The sequence below is a fragment of the Arvicanthis niloticus genome, chromosome 25 (assembly GCF_011762505.2).
Source record: "Arvicanthis niloticus isolate mArvNil1 chromosome 25, mArvNil1.pat.X, whole genome shotgun sequence".
Taxonomy (NCBI): domain Eukaryota; kingdom Metazoa; phylum Chordata; class Mammalia; order Rodentia; family Muridae; genus Arvicanthis; species Arvicanthis niloticus.
This window is the reverse complement of record NC_133433.1, coordinates 29,976,949-30,000,855: the sequence shown is the minus strand read 5'-3', so window position 1 is coordinate 30,000,855 and position 23,907 is coordinate 29,976,949. Positions and strand designations below refer to the sequence as shown.

Sequence of the window (23,907 nt, the reverse complement as noted above, 5' to 3'; positions counted from 1 at the left end):
CTTAGTGTCACCTCTGTTGCTAATGGAAGGAAACACAGAGGACCTGGAGTTTGAGAAGATTATTGGAGAGTATAGGAAATGCCTAGGTCTTCCAGGGTTATCCTACAGAATCTAGTTATTCTCTTCAGAGCACTGGGAGTGAGTAGGAGAAATGAATGTTCTTACGTAGGATGATACTTGGTCTCATTTGCATAGAGAAGTAATAGAAGTGTACCAATTGCTATGGCTAGATCGATGAGATTGGTGTGAGGGAATAAAAGCAAAATAAAAAACAATTTACTGGTTCAGGTGCTGTGGTAGGCATTAAAGAAGAAATAAAACTGAACTCTGTCTCCCTGCAAAAGTATTTATCTGCAAGTTTGTTTGAATTTCCCTATATTCCTGAAAAGATATTTATGTAACTTGTATTAGAGATTAGAAGAAGTCTCAGAGTATGTTTAAAGACTGAGGTTTTTTTTTAATGTTAATAAGTACTGCATCAACAAATGTAATTGTGTAACCTCGGACAGTATTAAAGCAAACCAGTAGGACACAGATCGTGTTACCTTATTGATGATGATATAGAGCAGATCTGAGGAAATAAAAGCTATGATTTGCTTAACACCTACTTACAGGTGAGAGTCAGAACAGCTATTTTCAGTGTGTAGAAGTCCATTGAGATGCATAGACTTCAGGTCTGGTTTATATTGGTCTGTAGTATTTATTATTTTTAAGAGTTTTTCATAATAAATTTTGTCAAAATATCAGAAAAAAGCTACAATTACTGAAAGGTGAGTTACAATTAAATACAGTTCCTTTGATTCTGTCCTTGGCAATCTTGATGTTTTGGTATCGCCATATGGAATATGATTAACTATAAAAATGCAAGGACTCCTGTGGGCAAATTTTAATACTAAATCACATTGAACGTTAATAGAGTTCCAAATTTGGCATAAAAGTAACTAGTAAGTTCAATAAGCAAAGTTACACACAGTGGTGTAATTCTGTGTGAGATTTATGACATGCAGTGCACAATCAAGTAACGCTGTCTTTCTTTTCCTAACCCACAAGATGAGCTTTTTGATGAAGCTAACCTAATGTGTGACCTTACAGGTATCTCTAGAAAGGATAAAATTCTGTATTCCAATTCTTTATTCCAAGAAACAGTCTATAGTACTGATCTGGAATCAAAACTTTCTAAGCTTTACCCAGAAGCCTTACTGTGTCTAGGGCTGAGAAGGTAAAAAGAGAACAAAAGGACCATAATAATACTGTCCCAGATTCTACTAAAGAAGTTCAAATCAAAGGTTTAATTTTAACTAAAAACATTCAATTTGCCTAAATGATAAGATATTAAACCCATAACTCAAAGCATGCAGAGACTGTAAGAATGGAGTCAAAACACAGAGCCATGCTGCCCTCTAATGGTTCAGGGTAAGTAGCTTCACCAGTGTTATTCCAGAAACATGGTAACAAGCACAACTTTAGTAGTCTGTAAATAGAAATAATACATTAAATGCCAAAGAAAAGAAATTTAAATTCTGTGTGTGCCCAAGCTCAAAGGTGAGCTCTGACTGCTTTCTCTGTCTCAGCACTCCTCACTTCGGGAGCCACCCAGCCATGTTTCTTTAAGAGCACAGCACATTCACGTGTGCTCTGGAGCAACTTGCCCAGCTCACCCTTCCAACTGAATGCATGACTATTCTCATTTATACCGCCACAGGCGCCTTCCCTACTGGCACCTTTACTGGAATTAATTTTAAATGAACTAAATGGCCATGTATGAGGGATCTATTTCTTAGCTCCATATTTCTGAGATTAGCAAGCTTTTTCAAAGGGCCAGGCTCTAAGTATCTGGAGTTTTGCAGGACATACAACCCCTGCTATAACTATCCAACTGTGCCCAAGTAGCACAAAAGCCATAGACAACACCCAAACAAGTAGCTATGGCTGCTTGCAATCAAACATACACACACTAAAATGTCAACATCGCCTCGCTTCATGAACTGTATCTTTCTTCTTTTAATATTTTTCCAGCTATTTAAAAATGAAAACACTATTCCTAATTTGCAGGCCATATAAAAACGAGCCAACCACATCTGCTACCATGAGCCCCAGTGTGGCAACCTCTGTTCTTTTCCATCCCATTTATCTATTGTTCTTTCTATTTTATTGCTCTGTATCTCTGTCAACATTCCAATATCAATTTAATCATGTAGCTTTTGTTGTTGCTGTTTGGAGTTTGAGGGTTTTCTTCCTCCAAACATGGTCTGTTAAAGCCTGGGTTGGCCTCAAACTCACTATGTAGCTGAACATGACCTTGAACTTCTGATTCTCCTGCATTCCTTCCACTTCCCAAATGCATGTACCAGATTTATGTGGTGCTGACGATTGGATCCAGGGCCCTCGTATGCTAAGCAAGCACTGACCAACTAAACTGTATCCTTAGACCTCAAAACAGATTTTTTTACAAGTAGTAAAGTCAGATACTGTGAGCCCTCACAGTCTGTTCCTTTCAAAATCACTTTGTTCACTATCAGCCTTTTGCACAGCTACAAAATTCAATGTTATTAAATGAACATGCAGGATTTTCATGGAAATTTTACTGTACCTCACATTAACTTATGGAGAAGCGATCTTAATCATGAGGAGTCTTCCTTAGAAGGAACAATTAGGTCACAGCTTTCAACACACGGTGTGCACTTATTTGGTTAATTTGACTTATAAATACAATGTGTTATGTGACTGTAACTGCTGAGTTGTTCAGAATTACTAAGTGGAACTACCACTGAGTTTTCTAGTACTGACCTTGTATCCTGTGACCTTTCTAAACTCCTTTAGTCCAGTAGCTTTTGATTTTTATGTCTTAGAGCTTTCTACACACAAAACTGATGTTCACAGACATAGCTTCACTTCTTTTCTAATATGTCTTCCCATTTATTTTTACTGTATGTACAAGTGTTCAAGTACAACAGAAACTGAAGTGATAACAGCACACACCAGTGTCTTGGTCCTGACTACACAAGGAATATATCTAGTCCAGCACTTTTCAACCTCTGGGTTATAACCCTTTGGGCATCCAAGGACCCTTTCACAGGAGCCACCTAAGACTATTAGAAAAAACAAATACTTACATTATGACTCATAACAGTAGCAAAATTACAGTCATGAAGTGGCAATGAATAATAATTCTATGGTTGGGGTGACAACACAAGGAACTGTATTAAAGGATCATAGCATTGATTGAGCATAGCATAGACTGAGAACCACTAATTCAGTCTATGAGCGTAAAGCCTAATGTCAGCTAGAGATGATTTCAAGAAGCCCTATCTTCTATCCCCAGTTTGCTAAGTCTCTACCATGAACAAGGACTAGCTTATCAAATGCTTTTTACTCTTCTAATGACATGTTCATATAGTTTTCCTCAATTTAATTAATACAGTTGATTATGTTTATTACTATACTAAACTAATCTTGTTTTTCCAAAACAAGTTTCATTTAATTGTGGTATATTACATTAACTAAATTTTACCTAATTCACCTTGCTAGTATGTTCTTAAAGATGCTTGTTTAGCTCTGTGGTCATGCAGGTTATTAAGGTTTGTTTAGCTCTGTGGTCACACAGTTATTGAGGTTAGTTTAGCTCTGTGGTCATGCAGGTTATTAAGGTTTGTTTAGCTCTGTGGTCACACAGGTTATTGAGGTCACTCCTCTTCAGTCTTGCTTTGACCATGTATCCAGAGGCTCTTCTCTGGCTTACCAGAATTTTAAGAAGGTAGTTTATTTTAAGTGTCTCAGTTATTTAGATTTACTTCTCTTCATTAAGAAGAGTCTAACACTGTAGACCCAGTAAAGACATAAGAAAAACATTTTTAAATGTACTTTTCAGTTTTCTTTCGCTTCTTTATCTATTCTATCGGGTGTTATCCTTATAAAGAAAATGACTTTTATGTGTAAGATATGCTAAATAAAAGGAATATATTCCCCAAACCAAGGAATGTCAGAAACCAGGACCCTCGTCTCTTACCCTCACCCCCTACTTCTCCCCACCTGCACAATGTCCCCTGCAGCTTCATCTCCCTGGCAACCACAAGGTTCTGCTTGATAGTTACGTCCCCTGAAGCTTCATCCCCCTAGCAACCACAAGGTTCGGCTTGACAGTTACAGATAGACTTACAGACTCAAAGCAGTATACCCTATCTTTTGAGTAAGCAGTTAGACCGCCATTGTTTCAGGGCACAGGCCAAGAAGATTCTGTACTTTCCCATCACCTGGATCCCTCTTACCCCTCCCTTTGCAAAATGTATTATAAATAAGCGCTTTGCGCCCAAATATATGACTCTTGACAAGCATTTGCTTCCTTGAGTCCTTTCTCTCTCTCACCCGTTCTTCTTTCAGGTTGCGGTCCTCCTCGCCCCCACGAATTACTAGGCCCGTGGGTCGGGTCAAAGGAATACAGTATACCAAATGTAAACTCATCTTCAAGTGTTAGAAAATGTTTCTGCTTTTCACCATCTTCATGCTTATTCCATTTATCCAAAAAACTTTAAAACTGTTTAGCTGACTTTTTCAATTTAAATCATATTAAATCAGCATATTAATAAGTCAAAAATGGCTGAATGCTGGTCATTTCAGATAGTTCAACCTTTCATTTATGTTAGCCCTGACCTTGGAATAATGTGACTAAAGAAAATGCTAGTCTCTACACTTTAGCAGTACACAAGCACCACCTAGTGACCGAAACCAAAATGGTACCCTTCACCTTCCCTGCTCCAAGTCTACTGTATCACTTATGAGGCACAGCAAAAGGGAACTTCTTTAAAAAGAAAGTCTGGCAAAGAAAAAAATACAAGAGATGAAAACAAGGAAAGTCAAGCCCTGTATCCAGCTTGCCTAAGGGTCTGCCTAACAGATGCCCCCGTTATGTGGGGCAAAACCCCATTCTCATATAGCATAGTCTGAGTGGTACACCTTTCAAAATCTGTGTCAGAAGAACAAGGGGCCAAAAGGCCTCCTGCCAAGCAATAATACTCTTACATGTGTAAACAGACAATACTGATCAACTATTAATAGGATGCCTAATTTAAGTCACTCTATTCTTTTCTACATAATTTATTTATGAAGAGATGGCAGAATGGGGCCAGCTAGATTGAGCAGCAAGCAAAGGTGCCTGGTGGCCTGAGTCTGATTCCCAAACCCACAGAAGAGGAAAGCAATGGCTCCTGTATGCTGTCCTCTGACCTCCATGCATGATGGCATAACTGTTACACACACACAGAGAGAGAGAGAGAGAGAGAGAGAGAGAGAGAGAGAGAGAGAGAGAGAGAGAGAGAGAGATTTGAAAAGGAAACCTTTTAACAGATGACATGCGTGGGTATGGTACCTAGCCTGCTGTGCTAGTGGAAGACATGCCTTTTGGAAGTGGGCCTCTATGGAAGTGGTCTAGTCATATGAAGGTGTGCCCTTAAAAGGGTACTGAGGAGCTGGAGAATGTCTCAGTGGCTATGAGCAGTTGTTGCTTTTGTAGAGGAGCTGAGTTCAATTCCAAATTCCCACATGGCAGCTCACAACCCTCTGTAACTTCAATCCCAGTGGACCAAATGTCCTCTCTTAACCTCCTTGGACACCAGGCATACACATGGTGTACAGACATACTTACAGACAAAATACTCATACACAGAAAATAATAAAGTAAATCTAAAAAGCCATCTCTGATAATAAAAATGGAGACTAAAATCAGACTGTCCCATCTGAAGGTGAGAGGACTTCTATCATGGACTCCCAGGAGGATGTTCTGCCTCATCACAGGTGCAGAGGCAATAAGGTCCAATCGCCAGAGTTGTACACATCCAAAACTGGAAGCCTGAAGCCATGTGTGTCAGAACATCCCTGTAACCTGAGGAGTTACGAGGTGATGCAGGAGGATTAGAAGTTCAAAGCTAACCTCAGCTACACTATAAGCTTCTATAGAAGACAGTCTTAAAAAGTCAAAGGAAAAATGAATCTTCCCCTTTTTTACAACAAGGTCTTCTTACTTTGTTTCCCTGGTTAGCCTCAAATTTATGTTATCCTTCTGTCTCAGCCTAGCAAACAGATAAAAGCCCCACGTGCAGCTGATTATTTTGTCACCATAATAAAAAGATAATTAACACAGACATAAGCTGTTCTTCAACCTTCCCTTAGCTGTCCAGTCTTTTGACACCACAATATGACATTTTTTAACTACAAATATCTGTAACTATCCCAGTACACATGCACACATGGCATGTAGGCTAGGCACACCTACTCACAGTTTGTCATTTGAATGTTAAGTGCTTTCTATTTATGGAATATCAATTAGGGCCTCACACAAGGAAGAAAACAACAGAAGATGCAGATACTACCAAGCATCTCGGGTATTAACAGGAGACAAGTACTTCAGAATCCAACCTATATCACAAAGTTGTACAGAAGTAAACCTCTCCACTTATAAAACAGAACAGAGGAAGATAACATTCTGCTTAGGCCTCTAGATGAGTTCAAGCAGAGAGAATCCAACAGCAAAGAACAAAGAAAACAATAGCTAATTATCATTTATAGTATCTTAAGTAGTAAATCCAAGAAATGATCTGCCTTCAATCTTATGTTGTACATTTCCGGAGCAGCTTCTAGCTTAAGCAGTCTTGAGCAAATTAAGGTCACGTAGGAAATCATAATTTTCAGAGCTTATTGAGCAATGGTGCCTTTCTGAGAAGGAGGCACTCCAACTGACACTGGCTTGGCAGCTTGGGGTCTCATCTCTTAGAGTTTTTTACCCTCTTTGTTATCAGCAGAAAACCATAAAGAATGCAGAAATATAAAGGGAAATAATTCCTGATATGAGGAGCCGTTTGGAGAACATATAGGTACAATTCCTGCTCCCCCATGGAATACACAAATCAGATTTCACAATTAGAAATGAAAGAAAGGTATTAACATTTCTTAACAACATCTAGAAAAAAACCAGTAAACTAAACTAGATCCCATGACCCTTGACCCTTGGCCCTCCTACCATCTCTGTCTCCACCCCCCACACCCCACCCCCCAGTGCCTCTGTTCAGATACAGTCTACTGATCAAGGCAGCCACAAGCCAGGCATCCTCCTCCCTGCTTCTATTCACATGGTTCTTTGTCAAGTGCACCTCCTCAGTGACTGGACCCTTCTTACCCACTGCCTCTTCCTCTGGACCATGAACACATAAGCACCAGGATTACTATCTGATAATTCATTGCTTTAGTGCCAGATTCCTTTATTTGAAAATAATAAATTCCCTAGTCAAAATTTTAGTAAACAACCAAAGATATCAAAATACAACAGAAATAGTGTTAAAACAAAACTGTTGTCATGAATCTACTCATCACATTACAACAAAAAGAAGTGTCTTATTCTGGGCACTATGGAAATAAGAACAGACATTCCTCAAAAGTCAAAAATCAGAACTGTTGACACCATCCCTGTGCATATACCCAAAGAATTGTAAGTCAGCAAGCCAGAGACACCTGCACACTCATGCTTACTGCTCCATTATTCATAAAACAAGATATAGAACCAACTAGATGAGAAAACATGGTGTGTATCCACATTGGAGTTTTATTCATCCAAAAAGAACAAATCTTAATCTTTTGCAGGAAAATGGAACAGGAGATCATCATGTTACATAAAATAAGCTAGACTCAGAAAGACATATACCATGTTTACTCTCATATGCAGAATTTGTATTTTTTTTAAAAAAGGGAAGAAATATAGACAGGGTATTCTTTGGGAAAAGAAATGGGGTCAGAAGGAGGAAAAAGGGAAAATAAGAAAGGATAGTAATTAAATTATATACAGCTATAAAATATCATAACAAAGTCTGTTATCTTGCACAAATAGCATATGCTATTTTGAAAAGAGAAAAAATATGAGCTAGGTATTATTGGGATGTCAGCCTGGACTACACACTAGAGTACAATGTCAGCCTAGATGAGATTGAAGAACTCTCTCAATCCTCTCCCCAAAATCAGATAAATAAAAAAGTGGAGAAATTAAAAATGAAACATATTACATGTATAAGATAGACTGAGTGCTCCTAGTTTGTTTCTACTGTACTGAAGCAGTAGCTCTAAGGATGCCAGGTAACCACAAACTAATGGAAGAGCATCAGTGCACATTATGAAAAAGGGTAGGTAGGGTACAGCTGTACTGCAACTCTGAGCTGAGAGCCAGGAAGTCTGCATGAGATGCCCCAGTGAGAAAGAGATGCTAAGAAAGGGATAGGGCTGGAGTGGTGTAAAATGACTGGCAAGCCAGACACCTGAGGGTATTAGCCAAGCTAGAAGTGGGGGGTGGGAAGTACTCTCTGAAAGTATGGCCCAAGTGGGGACTAAGTCAGAAATCATCCCATATGGGACAACTCCAGGTTGGTAAGGAGACCACATAGAGCAGCCACCAAAGAACATAACCTTCCATGCAGAAGTAAGGCCTTCCTAGCATAAAGTAAGACACACCAAAGAGGAGAGGGCAGACAAAGCCTGAGAGACTGGACAAGAGATATTTACTTAACAGTAACTTCTTAAGAAACTAATCGAAATTTGAACAGTACTATTTTAAATGAAAACAGTTAATTTCTACTACCAAACAAGGCACTACAAAGCATTAAGTTATATATAAACTAAACGATTATATTCTCTATACATCTGGACTAGACCAGCAATAAGTATATAAAACCTTAATTAAAAACATGACAAATACCTGATCACATAGCAAAGTTAATTCCTTATATACAATAATGAAACTGCAGGCCAGGTGGTAGTTGCCCATACCTTTAATATCAGCACTCAGGGGACAGAGGCAAGTGGATCTCTGTGAGTTCAAGGCCAGCCTGGTTACAGATCAAGTTCTAGGACAGCCAGGACTACACAGAGAAACCCTGTCTCAAAACAAAACAAAAAACAAAAGAAGGAGGAGAAGGAAGATGAGGAGGAGGAGGAGGAGGAGGAGGAAGAAGAGGAGGAAGAAAGAAAAGAAATTGTTTTTAAATATCAATATCATAACTAACAAAATTATAACAAGACACAAAGTTAAAAGCCAAACTATAGGCAGAAAAATTACAAACAAAACAGACTGAATGTTAATAATGTTAACACAAACATTTGAAAACTAGTCAGGAAATGTGATAAAAAATAAATTAAAACAGACAAATTAAAAAATAAGTAATAAACATCTAAGAACAGTCCTGCTTGGTAGTAGTCCAAGAAGGCTTTAAATTTCGCCTTTTAACTATAAAGCAAAGCAATAGTGTAAAAACAGAAAATTCATTCTCATAAGTTAAAACAAAGGTTTTTTTCATAGTATTCATCCTCTGTACTTGGCTTTCTTCCGTGTCCTAGACATTTCAAACATATAGAAGGGTATGCAGAATATTAAAAAAAAAATCTCACTGCAACAATCCAAAATAAGTATTTCTGAATTTACACAATAACTTTAAAACATTTCTTTAAAAAACTGAAAATTGAAATCCAATTAAAATTCAAAATTGTTTTCCTCCAGAGGAAATTATTAAAATTAGTAAATATCTTTGTGACTTGTCTTTTAATGAAAAAATAGAACAAACTTGTAATGTGACTGAGTAACATATTATTTTTTAATTGCAATATTCCTCCTGCAGTGATCTATAGCTAGGAAATAACAGAACTATAAACAATATTTGTAAATAAACATAACAAGAAGATGTTTATAATGCTATTTATGGCAGGGTTTCTCTGTAATCCAAGGGAAAGAGGTAGAAAATAGCTCAGACATCAGAACTGTGTACGCAGTTATAAATACACCTTGCCCAGATGAGGCATCCCATAGCCAGCAAAAGTCTCTAAAAGACTAATAATATGTTGCATGGTCACTATGTTGGGTGAAAAAAGTACCACATTGCACATATAAATTAGACAAATTAAGATACAGCCATATTGTTCAACAATTAAGAAAGAAAACCCAGATATAAGCAATATTAATAAATCTCAAAATAAAGCAAGAAAACCATCAGTTGCAGTAAAAGAAGCCAGAGAGAATTATGTACAGCATCTATTTGTATGACAGAACTAATCTGTGACAAGAGATCAGAGGTTACTTCTGGAGAAGGGTGTGTTGTGGGCATGGAAATCTAAGGAAACCCTGTTATGATGGCAAATACATCAAGACACAGATATGTTAAAAGTCAGTGAAGAGAAAACAGATGCATACATACACATCTGTCATCAAGATACACACTGAAGATCTGTGAATTTTATTGTACATATATACATGTATTACAGAACAACTCAATTTCAGTTAAATACATTTGTACACAAAGAATAATTTAAAGTAAATCAAAATATTTCTATTTCTTTACCTTCTAGCATTTTCCACATTCCCAAAAATGAGTTATGTATAACTTTTACAATAAGGATTGTGGTGGTTTGAATAAAAATGGGCCCAATAGGTCTATAAGGAGTGGTACTGTTAGGGGGAGTGGCCTTGTTGGAGTAGGTGTGGCCTTGTTAGATGAAGTGTATCACTGTCCCTTCCGCTGCCTGTGGATGAAGATGTACAACCCTCAGCTGCCTCTCCAGCACCAAGTCTGTCTGCGTGCTGCTATGCTTCCCACCATGATGACAACAGACTGAACCTCTGAATTAAATGCTTTTCTTTATAAAAGTAGCTGTGGTCATGGTGACTCTTCACAGCAGAGATCTCATTTTTATTTTGAAATTTCTACCATGCTTGTAAAGTTACACTTGAACTATCACAACTGTGCAATACGTAACAACAAAAAAAAAGCCTACAGATTACATAATTACACTCTCTAAAGAAGTTGCTATAAATCACCAACACACAAGGCCATTAATGCAGTCAAACAAGTCAGGAGAGGCAGACACCAAGTTTACCATGGTGAGGGACTGAGAGTGCCACACAGCTGGTGGCACTGTGACCTGCAACAACCGTGAGGCTTGCATACATTAGTAAGGAAGGTTTCTGAGGCCACGGGAGTTTTGTTTCTGTTCTGCTTTTAACTTCCAATACACTTGGTGAGTCTGGTTTATCTAAATTCCCCAAGATGTCCAAGGTCAATTGTGTTCACAACGCAAATATACTTAGAATGTGAAAAACTTCTATAATATGCATAAAATAGTAAGTAAGAACAAAACCAAAGAAGACATACAAACCTCTGATTGTACATGCCCCGGAAGTTGTAATTAGCTCTATAATTTGGGAATGGCTTTGGATCTAGTGGCCTGTAGATGGCAGGCTCTCCCCTTTTCATAGCAAGCCCATTCAGTTCCACAGTTGGAGTTATACTACCTGTTTAAAAAAACATTAAAGGCACACAGGTGAAATATTCTCACAACAAACAACACCAGCTAGACCTCAACTAGTGACCTCAGAAGGAGGGGAAGTGGAAGGCCCCCAACACAGTTCTCTAATTAATATAAACAATGTTTAAACTCAGTTTTAGCATTACATTATTCTGTATATTAAAATGAAAACTCCAACTGTATAGTCATATTATTTAAAATCAAATAAATGTAAGATTTTAGGTAACTAGTATGGATATCACTTTTATAAATACTTACCCCAGAAAATGTATGCATATTTAATCATTAAAAAATCACTTGTTAATATTTTTATTTATTCATTGCTAATCAAGGGACTAATGAATACAGGGTTCACAGTAATGCTTTGACTTATCTGAGAATAATCTGTAGGTGACACTTTCAAAACCTAAAATGTCATATCTAGGAAATAACAGAACAATAAACAATATTTGTAAATAAATATAACAAGAAGATGTTTATAATGCTATTTATGGCAGGGTTTCTCTGTAATCCAAGGGAAAGAGGTAGAAAATAGCTCAGACATCAGAACAATGTACGCAGTTATAAATACACCTTGCCCAGATGAGGCATCCCATAGCCAGCAAAAGTCTCTAAAAGACTAATAATATGTTACATGGTCACTATGTTGGGTGAAAAATGTTTTCCAGATTCACATTATCAGCAATATGAATTTTAATAGTAATATACTTTTAATTCAAATAAAATAAAACCAAAATAGATACATATTTTTAAAGAAAACAATACAACTGCACTAAAAGTAAACTAAACTGGTAGCCTTAACTGTGCAAACTAATTATTTTAAATAACTTTAAAGACAGCAAAACACTTGTGACCTAAAGAAAAGGAAATTGTGAACTATTTCTAGCAAACATGCTACTGATAATATTAGTACTGTTATTACATTATTGTACATCCAAAGATAGGTAAAAAAAACATACTAAAGTACAAGTAACTGTTTATGTTAGAATCAGAGAGTTAAATATAAAATCAAATACATGAATTAATCTAAAATATTAATTGAAAGTGTAAGGTCCCTGATGTATTTCTCTCTAAAAACTAAAGAAGAAGGAGAAGGAGAAAAAGAAGAGAAGGAAAAAGAGGAGGAGGAGGAGGAGGAGGAGGAGGAGGAGGAGGAGGAGGAGGAGGAGGAAGAGGAGGAGGAAGGAGGGGAAGAAGGGGAGGAGGAGGAGGAAGAGGAAGAAGGGGAAGAGGAGGAAGAAGAGGAAGAGAAGGAGGAAGAAGAAAAGGGGTGAGTCTGTGGTGGACTGCTGGCCTAGTGTGCTCAGAGCCTTGGGTTTGATCCCAATACCATTTGAAGCAGGCATGGTAGTGCTTGCCTGCAATTCCAGTGCCTGGAGGTATACAGGAAGAGCAGATGCCCAGGCTCATTCAAGCTACACACTGAGGTAAAAGCCAGCCTGGACTCTATCACAAAAGTAAAAATAAAAAACTTTAAAAGAATATGGTATTTCCCAGCTCTATCTACTTAAGAGGGGCCAAGCAATGTGTTAGCAATGAAGTCCGCCAGCACATCGAGTGCAGCTTACAAGTGTCACTCCCCATTTAAAACATGCCTGCCCCCACAGGAACATCCTTGTAGACGTGGTGGATTCCAGGTCTGCACATGATGATGAAGGGAAAGAATCAAATGCTTACCTTGCCTTTCCTGAATAAACTGTATTCGGAATATGATGGTAAAAAACGGAAAGTTCATCATATTAGCTGGGATTTCAGCAAAAGGAATGACGTTTTTCCAACAAACAAACAAACAAAACACCAGTTTGTAACTGGCAATAGTTCCTCAACCTAGAACTGACCTTAATATTTGCATGTAATTTAAACAGTATTAAAGCAAAGAAAGAGGAGGGACAGGAAAGGTGATTAATGGGGGTGGGGTGGGGAAAGGGGACAACATCTGAAATGTAAATAAATAAAATAGCAAATTAAAATAAAATGTAAAAAAAATATATATATTCTAGACAATAGCACCACGCTGCCACCGCCACCTACCCTAAAGTTAGTAGGGAACTTGCTAACTGATTAACTGAACTAATACCACCAGAGTCCATAGATCAAGCTTAACATCAAGAGACACCAGAAAATGTCTTCTGACCCAGTGCCACAGGAGAATACTACCCACTAGGAAGCACTGCCAAAGACATCAAGCCCGGAACCATCCAGTCCTTTCTGTTTTCAGTTTTAGGTCCAGAAAAGGCTCTACACCACACAGGTGGGCAGTCAGCAAAGAAAGGATGTGGGAAACCACCAAGAACTGATAACCCAGTTCAACAAGCAACCTGCACACAGAGCAAAGCGAAAAGGGTTCTTTGTCTGTAGAGTAAAGGCAATAAAAAGATCTATTCTTCTCAAAAACAAATCAAGTTGGAAAAAATGAACAATAAGGAGAATCTGTACCCTGTGAATTTTTAAATTATTATTATTTTCTTTGCTTGATACCGTGAAGAGCCTTCGTCTTAAAAAGTATTTTTTATGACAAAGTAAAAATAAATTTGTTTTAAAATATTCTAGGGTCAGATGCTCATGTCTATAACCCCAGGAGGCTGAGGCAGGAGTATGTGAATTCAAGAGCAGGTGAGGTCTCCATAGTGAGCTAGGTTAGGTGTCTCAACTCCCACACATATGTGTGTGCCTCAGGAAGAAGGTAACTGAGAACTAAGGCTAGCTGCATAAGGTCACCTTGTCACAGCAGGGTCATCTAATACCTTCTACTCAGGGAAAGGGGTTTTTGATGTTGTTGTTTTGGTTTAGTTTGGTTTTCGTTTTTCTTTTGTTTGTCCATTTTTAAATTTTGTAGCAAAAAGACACAATGTATCTGCCCTCTGCCCTTGAAATCCCCAACACAAAAGGAAAACATTTTTAAAGTAAATAAATAAAAATAAAATACTCATGGGAGCAAATATGGAGAAAAAGCTTGGGACAGAAACTGAAGAAGGGGCCGTCCAGAGACTGCCCCACCTGGGTATCCATCTCATGTGCAATCACCAAAGGTAAACACTGATGTGGATGTCAGGAAGTGTATGCTGAGAGGAGCCTGATCTAGCTGTCTCCTTAGAGGTCTGCCAGAGCCTGACATATACAGAGGTGGATGCTCACAGTTAACCATAGAACTGATCATGGGGTTCCCAATGGAGGAATTAGAGAGAGGACTGAAGGAGCTGAAAGGGTTTGTGGCCCCATGGGGAGAGCAACCATACCAACCAACCAGAGCTCCCAGGGTCTAAACCACCAGCTTGGGAGCACATAGGGAAGGACCCAGGGCTCCAGCTGCATGTGTAGGGGAGGATGAAGTTGGGCATAGGTGGGAGAGGAGGTTCTTGGTCTAGTGAAGGCTGAATGCCCCAGTGGGGGGGGGGGGCCCACAGATTCATGGGTGGGGAGGTGGGAGTGCATCCTTATAGAAGCAGGAGGAGGGGGGATGGGATAGGGGGTTCCTGGGTAGGGGGAAATGGGGAAAGGGGATCACATCTGAAATGTAAATAAAATATCCAATTAAAAAAAATAAATGAACAAATAAAATTAAACCCATCTTTTTATGGAAGCTGCAGAGTGTCACATGGGAGCCCTTTTGCCTAGACAGGCTTCCTTGCAAATGTTCATTAAAATGGCTCCTTGATCTGGTTCAAGGGCTCTGGCTTCTGCTATGCTATCAATACTGGATCCTCACCGAGACTCCTCTTGGACATCCTGTTATTGTCCTGTGTCATGGGCTCCCACAGTTTGAGATCTACAGGACAGGCCCCCTTACAAGCTCCACAGCTCACAGATGGGGTAGATACTGGGGTGGGCTAAGTCATAGCCCTAGATCTAGGCCAGGGTGGAAGCCGAGTTGGTCAGTCCATCAGTTCTCCTGTGCCCACACTACCAAGACTAGCTCTCCCACTTTGACCAGTCAAGCTGTGGGGCCAGCTCTCCTGCTCTCATGCCCTTAGGGCAGCTCTCCTACAACCCCACCACCAAGGTGTGCTCCACTGCTCTGCCTAGAGCAGTAGGGGAGGTAAGGAGGTAAGGTGCCAACTCTCCTGAATGCTACAGCTAGTAAAGGACTGTGCCAGCTTTCTCAAGTCCTTTAAGTGGTGAGGGGGTGGGGCCAGCTCTCCCACAGCTCACTTTAGCTGTCCCAGGACTCCCATGCTGCCCAGTTAAGGGGCAAGCCAACTTTCCTGAGTATGATGGCCATTGAGGGTAGGGCCAACTCTCCCACTGCAAGCAAGGAACAGGGCCAGCTCATCACAGTGCTTGAATATCAACTGCCCTTAGGTGGCAGCCCAGCCCAGGAATATCCCAATGGCCTTTGGTGGTAACATGGGACTCAGACATCAACACAGATCCTGACTGTGATACAACCACAGACCCAGACATGGCCTTCAGCAGCAAGCCCAGGCCAGGACTTTACCATGGCCTTGGGTGGTAGCACAAGTCATTCACATCAGCATGTCTCCAAGTAGCAGTAAACAGCCTTCAGCATCCACATGGTGGGAGACTTGAAATGCAATGCAGACATCAGTGTATTTACTCATCATAGTGGCCAGGGGGCGGACACTTCCCTCTCACACCAAAACAGCTTTGTAGAAAGTTAGAAAGTCCTGAATATAACATTCACCCACCAATTACTTGCTGGAAGATAAACTGACTGATTGACCAACCAAGGCTCCTTACAAAAATGACTGGGGCACATAGCCAGGACAAGGAAAGTACAAGATGGAATAGGAACTCCTTCTTACACCAGAAAGCCAGAAAACCCAAAGAATGATGAGAAACTACCAGGAGCTAAGAGGCAATTAAAGAGGCCATAACAGCACTAGCAAAACCCGAGATGATTTTAGGATCAAACTAAGTAACAGGGCAGGTGTGTAGGCACATGGCCACACTCTCAACTGCTCCAGGGGCTGTGAAGATGAGCAGGAAAAGCTCCTGAGCCCAGGTTTGTGCCAGTCAGGCAACACAGTAAGACCATGGCTTCAAAAACAAAAACAAGCTCAGCACAAAATCCATGTGGACCACACACTGTAGCTTGATGGCAGAACATGTGCTTAGCATGTATGAGGCCCTGGGTTCAATCCCAAACACAAAAAACAATGAAGTAACAGATTTTAAGACAGTAAGTGAACCAGAGAAAAAGAGTCAACAATGACATAATGAAAGAAGGAAATGAGGGAAGAGAAAATTTCTTCCCTTGGAGTCAACTAATGAATTAAAAGGAGTGGTAGCATTCAAAATAAATCACCAAACTTAAGTTTATAATAGATTCAGACAAGAATTAACAATAAATGCTAAATTCGGTAGGCAAAAGAAAATTTGATGAGGAACAGGATATTTGTAGACAGTCTCAAAATACCACTTCAAAATGCTTATTTACTTGCTACTTACTAATACAACAGTTACCGACTAACTTTACAATAGAGAAGTCTAGCAGGTATACCCTTCACCAGGTGGCCAAAATCATCACTGCCAAGAAAAATCAGTAGCTATAAGCACTGAGTCCAGCTTTACTTCTGAGGTACCCATGTTAAAAATGTAAAATGATGAGGAAACACAGGCACACTCTATCAGGAAACACTGTACAAATTTGCAGTACCCATACTCACCACAAATGCCACTGTCCTGAGACAGGAAGACTGCACATGGCAGACTGAAACAGGATGAAGGGAACGGCAAGTGCATTAAGCCATGATCTCGATTACACTAGATCCTTAAAGACAGGCAACAAAATATGGGCAGAGCCTATGGAGTGAATGATACTATTTTCCTTTCTTCTTCTTCTTCTTCTTTTTTTTTTTTTTTTTTTTTTTTTTTTTTTTTGGTTTTTCAAGACAGGGTTTCTCTGTGTAGCCCTGGCTGTCCTGGAACTCACTCTGTAGAACAGGCTGGCCTCGAACTCAGAAATCTACCTGCCTCTGCCTCCCAAGTGCTGGGATTAAAGGCGTGCGCCACCACCGCCTGGCTTCATTTTCCTTTCTGATAAGAGACACATGGAGTGAGGTGTGGTGGTGGCCCGCTGACAAAACAAGCAGCACTTGGGAGACTGAGGCAGGAGGACTGTGCTGACTCCTTTCCAGCCACAGCTATGGTGTCAGAAGTAGGGAAGGGAAGGAGGGAGCCCTGAAGTCCTAGAGGGAAAAGGAGCACCAGGGGCACAGCTTAGCCCAGACGGCTCAGGACTGCTAACCATGGGGTATCTGGGTGAAGCGTATACTGGCTCTACTTCTGTAATTTTTATGTAAACCTTAAATTACTTCTAAATTACTTCAAAAGTTAAAAATAAGTAAATAAAAAGAAAGAAGCAAAGTCATTCTATAGCGCAGTTCTGGTTAACTGGCAGGTTGACCAGGAAAGAACCTATCAAATCTCCAGCTATGGCTAAGGCCCGCCCACCTTAGGAACTAGATTCCCTGCCTTTCAACAAGCTCCTCATCTCCAGCTAAACTTGTCTGGTTCCCACAGAGCTGCCTCTGCAGTGCACCTGCAAGGGCTTTCAGCCAACTGGACAAAACGTACAACAAACAGCAAACTCTTCCCAACATCCCAAATAAACAAATAAAGGTGACTCCTGACAGACTAGGTTTCAATTAGCAAGACAAAACAAAACAAAAACAAAACAAAAAAAAACTTCTAAAAATAATACTATCTTCACAGTCTTGAAAGACATGAGATTTAGGAAATAACATATTCAAAAGCACTAACAATAAAAGACTAATTGTCATTTGTTAAAATTAAAGAATTTAATGTTAAAATAAAAGAATTGTTAAAATAAAAGAATTTCTATTTTTCAAAGTGCCAACATTAGGAATCTCAAAAGAAGTCAGGCATGGGTAGTACCAGCACTAAAGAAAGAGGCAGTCAGGTCTCTGTGAGCTTGAGGTCAGCCTGTAGCATGTAGCGAGTTCCAAGACAGCTAGAATTACACAGAGAGTCTTAGTCTCAAAAAAGAACAAAAAATTTTTTGAAAGATATCCTGTAATATTCCAGAAAAATATTCTGCAATATACATATCTCACAAACTATGTGGCTCTAGAATATGTACAAAACCCCCAAGTCATTCAAAATAAAACATAATTTTTAAACAACATATCTACCAACTGTCTCTTTTTGAGAGACTATTCTAACACCAGTGGACAAATGCCCCCATGAACAAGCAAGCACACTTCACCAGGCAGCTTCATTATCTGCAGAAAAATGCAAATGAAAACCACAATGAATTGTTAACACCCCTATCATAAAAAGCTAAAAAAGTCAAATGATGAATAAGAGCACAGAGAGCTCTCCTAACTGCTAGTAGGGTACACCAGTGGCAGTCTGGCGGTGTGTGTTAGTTCTGAGTACATGGAAACCTCTTACCCAGCAGTACTGATCCTAGGTTCACTCCCAACAGAAAGGCGTATATACAAGGATGTTCATAGCGGTATTATTTCCAATAGTCCAATCTGGAAATAATACAAGTAGCTACCAAATTACTGTCTGTTCATGCAATGGAATGCTATACAGCCATGAAACAGTATCACTTTAACACAATGCAGAGGAATCTCACAAACACCAATGTAAAAAGAAGCTATCAGCAAAGAGTAATGTGTGGCGGGGCAGTGGTGGCGCACGCCTGTAATCCCAGCACTTGGGAGGCAGAGGCAGGCGGATTTCTGAGTTCAAGGCCAGCTTGGTCTACAGAGTGAGTTCCAGGACAGCCAGGGCTACACAGAGAAACCCTGTCTGGGGGGGGGTGGGGGGGGAAGAGTAGTGTGTAATTCCAACAAACAATCATAACTCAGGACAGTGTTTCCTTAAGCTAACCAACTGGAGAAGAAGGAGAACTCCTAAGACACTGGCAGACCCTATCGTATTGTTTCTCAGAATATCTCTATCCAGCTCTGGAATAGTCATTTGTACACTTGCCTGCATGTATTTAAAAGCTTGTCCCAAATATTCTTTTCCATTTTCAGCTTACTCTAACCCCCCACAGTGGAAATGCACCTCCACTGGGCTTTGAGACTTTGGTCTTGCCTGGAGTCTTCCTGTGGTACTCCTTGCCGTAATTCATGGGCAGAGCTGAGCTCACGAGTCATCCTGTTTTACACTGGAAGCCTTGGAGAGCCCCGTCTCCTCCACACCAATGCCCACTCCCCGACACCCTTGGAGGGTGGCATACATAGTATTCAATACACAGGAGGTTTTTCAACTATTTTTATTCAAAACTATGGCACTGCCTAACTGACCGCCTTGCTTTCTTATCTTCCACCTCAAATTCACATCAAATGCAATACACTAAAATGTTCTTTACATCATCCACTTGTTGATAGATGTTAAGTGCCCCAAATGACAAAATCAAAAACAAAGCAATCTTGTGAAGGAAGCTGGAGTCTGGGTCTCTCACGTGCACTGCCTATGACAACTAAAATCATCACACAGACTCTTTTCACCAAACTCACTGACCAGATTCTTACTCCTGGACCCATCTTCATCACTACAAGATTCCTTCAAGTGCTCTTTCCTTTTCCCTGAACCTGGCTAGTCTCCACTCAAGGTCTACATCTTACCTCAGTCCATTTGATCATTACTTTTAAGATTAAAGGCCGCTATTGTTCACTTAGCACTTACTGTCTACCATTAAATTATGTATTTGTGTATAATACTGTATCATCTTCACAGATAAAGAGACTGTATACCTCTTACATTTGCAACTGTAGAGATTAGTACATACTGGTACATTATACACAATCACAAGTTTCTATAAATCACCAAAGTAGGTCATCTTTACCAACTTCAAACTGAACAGGTCAGGCTTCTTAGCTATTGTAGGAGCATGTGGATTTATACAAGCTTCCTCAATGAATGCTGTAACAAGCTAAACAGAGCCGAAGGGTCACTACAGAGAAGCCTGAAGACTGGGAGAGAGCCTTGAAAAAACAGACTATCTACCAAGCACAGGACAGTCAAGAAGGAAGTGCTTCCCTGACCTGATCCTCCTGACAAGTGCAGGACTAATCAAACAGAGTAGATTCACCTTTAGCTGGTTCGGTCCTCACCTCATTGTGAAAGAGGCCTAAAGCCACACTAGCACTGATGATGAGGTAAGAGTCTGTATTGTTGTTAACAGATGAATGAGTGTGCACAGTCACATGACTGCAACTGAACTTAGACAACTTCACTAACTTGACATCACACGTTGATGCATCATGCCTAACACAGGTTTGCCTCTTCCTGAAAGATAACCGGACATGTGATGTTGTTGGTAGTGATGCAATCAAACAGCCTTCAAAGCTGCTCTTAGGAGCTCAAAATTAGTACTGACATGTAAGAATCTTGTACATGGACAGCTTTACAGATTTGGAGAGTTCTTAATAAATTTCATATAAATGTTCTAAATTATCAGCTGTTTTCAATTTTTATACCAACAAGCAAAATATTTAATAAAATAGCTTTATGATTTTGCATTATACTAAAAAAGAGTAACTTAATTATTAAAATCTATTACACTTATTATGCTTTTAAAAAGCAAGAAATGGTTACTTTAGAAGAAACACACTTCCTGAATTTGCATCCACATGTGCTCTAGCCAACACTCAAGGGAATATATCTTCACAGTGTCTACTGAGGTGAACGTTAAAAACAAATACAACTCTCTTCTTTGCTGTTATCTTAGTGTGTGTGTGTGTGTGTGTGTGTGTGTGTGTGTGTGTACTATTAACTTTGTGCTTTCTTACTATACAAATGCAACACACAAAGAAGAGTAACACATCAGCTCACAACACAATGGAAACAAAAAAATGTCATACCTGGGTTATTATTGACATTACTTTTAGGTGGTTTCTGAACTGGTTTGGGAAGTGTAGATTCAGTCAAAGCTTTATTCGCAACAGCCTGTTGGGCCTTCTTTATACTGCTCCCTTCGGATTCCCATGTCTGCTCGCCAAGACTCAGCTGCACCGAAAACATCTTAGAAAAATCAGACAGACAGAGAAAACATAACATTTTTCAGGTACCAAACCTAGTGGTCTTAGAAAACACACACACACATATGCACACACACACACACGCACACCACAGAACAAAAACTGGTGATCTGAGAAAAAACACACACTATAAAACCAAAATCACTATAAAACCAGAAGAATATTTAAAAACTGTTTGCAACAATAACAAATTATATTCTACCTATTAAAGAATCTTGGATTGTATCAAATCAAAACAGACAAAACAGCAGCTCTAAAGACATTTTAAATGGAAAAGACCAAGGCAAAACTCTTTTCCAAAATAGAATCACATTGCTAATGTTGTTCAAACAGTCCTGAGAAAAGTAATAAATAAAACAAATAAGAGAAACTAACAGAAGTCAAGTGGCCATGGCCCTCACACCGTCATACATTCAGTGTCTTGAACACCACTCAGTTTTCACAATGTGCCTTTAACCAGCAAAGAACTCTATCCAGGCTAGTGGCATGACCATTTCTCAAATCTTCCTCATCTTTCTGAAAGAACACTGCACTGGGCCCACCCTTTCCTCATGCTTCACTCAGATGTGACAACCTAAATTTACTGCTGTTAAAACTACCTGTGGTGGTTTGACTGAAAATGGCCTCCATGGACACATACTGAATATGTGATCCCAGTTGGTGGAACTGTTTGGCAAGGATTAGATGTGGTCATGCTAGAAGAAGTCCATCACTGGAGACAGCTCTGGGGTTTCTAAAGTGTTGGCTCTCTCTACCTTCTGTCTGTGGTTTGAGACGTGAGCCCTCAGCTGCTGCTCCAGCTGCCTACAGCCTACTAACTCTACCCCACCATCATGGACTGTTTTCTCTCTAGAATCATAAGCCCAAAAATAAAGTATTCTTGATCATGGTATTCCATCATGGCAACATACACGTAACTAATACTCTGTCTTTCTGCAGGAGATGCGTACACATCTGTAAGCCCAGCACTCAGAAAGCAAACACAGGCACGAGGGAGGGGCTGCCACTCAAGTCCAGCCTGAGTGACAGTGAAACACTACCTAAAGTAAAAATCAAAAAGTGAGGTGGGAGGGCAATGGCTCACTCTGTAAAGGCTTTGCCATGCAAGTGTAAAAACATGAGACAGTACGCATGTAGTGGCCCATGCCATGTTTGGCTTGCTGGCCAAACAGTCTTGCCCCATTAGTGAGCTCCAGATTCAGTGAGAGAACATGTCTCAAAAAAGTAAGGTGTAGAGCAAAAGAAAAGGATAACCAGCGTGAGCCTCTGGTCTCTACTGGATATACATATACACAGTGCATGTGCACACCAACACACACACACTTTCTAAAATAAGTTTAATATCCATTCTTCATTGTCACCATTTTACCATGGCACAGAAGTTCTGCATGCCCATCCCCATCTCTCAGGGATCCCCCTTCTGCGTCCCACATTCCACCACATACTTCCATTGAGTACACAATATCACTTTTTATCTTTAAGTTTTCAGATCAAGTCACAGAATAAACACAGACCACTTACTACTTTGTAGTAATAATTGAAAACTATTTATTAATTTTAAAATATATCTCTGTAGCAAAGTGATCTCTTAGAAAATTAATTTTTAAATGCATTTTGTTTATATGGGTATTTTACAGATGTCTTTAGACATGAGAAGACAGTGTCAGATCCTCTGAAAGTGAAAATATAAATATTTGTAAGCCACCATGTGGGCACAATTGAACCTGGATCCTCTGCAAGAACAGCAAATGTTCTTAATCACTGAGCCATGACTCCAGCCCTAGAAAATATCTTAATAACTGATTAAAGCTAGTGCGATCGACATTAATATCACCCAACATCATATGTCTCTAGATAAAACTCAATAAAAAAGCACACATCAACAACTATATTCTATGTGTGGCCAAAAAAAATTTAACCTGCATCCATTCATGTAGGAAGATATCAAGTCTTAATCATAGGACATGCAATAACATAACCGGCTGAGACTTCAAAAAGATCAGTCATTAAAAAAAAAAAGAATGCAAGGAGATTATTATATCTTAAAGATATTATAGGACACAAGAGATGTGATAAGATGCAGCATAAGATCCTTAATTATGTTCATGGCAGAAATTTTTAAAGAAATAAAAATCATTTACACAATCACTGGAGACATTTGCCTGTGGGTTGTGCTACGGCTCAAAGGAGTCCTGGATAGTTTGTGCCAGCCCTTAAGAGAAGATGAGATCATAGGGAGTCAACCGCCTCCCAGAAGCACTCCCAAAGGCAGACGGTCCTTACAGACAGGGGGCTGCTCTAGAACACGCGACCTCCTGCTTGTGCACTCTCACATCCACCTGGCTCTAACACAGAATGAGAGAAAGGAAGCTCTCACCACAGTCTCTCGATCTGAGACTTCCCAGACTCCAGTCATAGAAACTTCTTTATAAACTACCCAGTCTCTGACTTTCACTTAGACTAGCTTCAAGCAGACTAATAGAGACTCTATTAAATAGGATAAATTATGACAGCATTGCAGTCATAATAAAAGGATATTTAATCTTAAAAGACAGATATATCTGAGTATTCGCGTATACAAAGTCATAACTGAAATTTA

At 39.6% G+C, this 23,907-nt stretch overlaps 1 protein-coding gene across 4 annotated transcripts in view; it reads right to left on the bottom strand.

Annotated features, from left to right (window-relative positions):
- Stau2 (staufen double-stranded RNA binding protein 2) overlaps positions 1-23,907 on the bottom strand; it is a 248,340-nt gene that overhangs the window by 180,652 nt on the left and 43,781 nt on the right. For all 4 annotated transcript variants that reach the window (XM_076924314.1, XM_076924313.1, XM_076924312.1 and 1 more), the window contains 2 exons: positions 21,132-21,291; positions 11,176-11,311 (listed from right to left, as the gene is read on the bottom strand). In XM_076924314.1, coding sequence (XP_076780429.1) covers positions 11,176-11,311; positions 21,132-21,291 — 296 coding nt within the window. The remainder of the gene's footprint in view (positions 1-11,175; positions 11,312-21,131; positions 21,292-23,907) is intronic.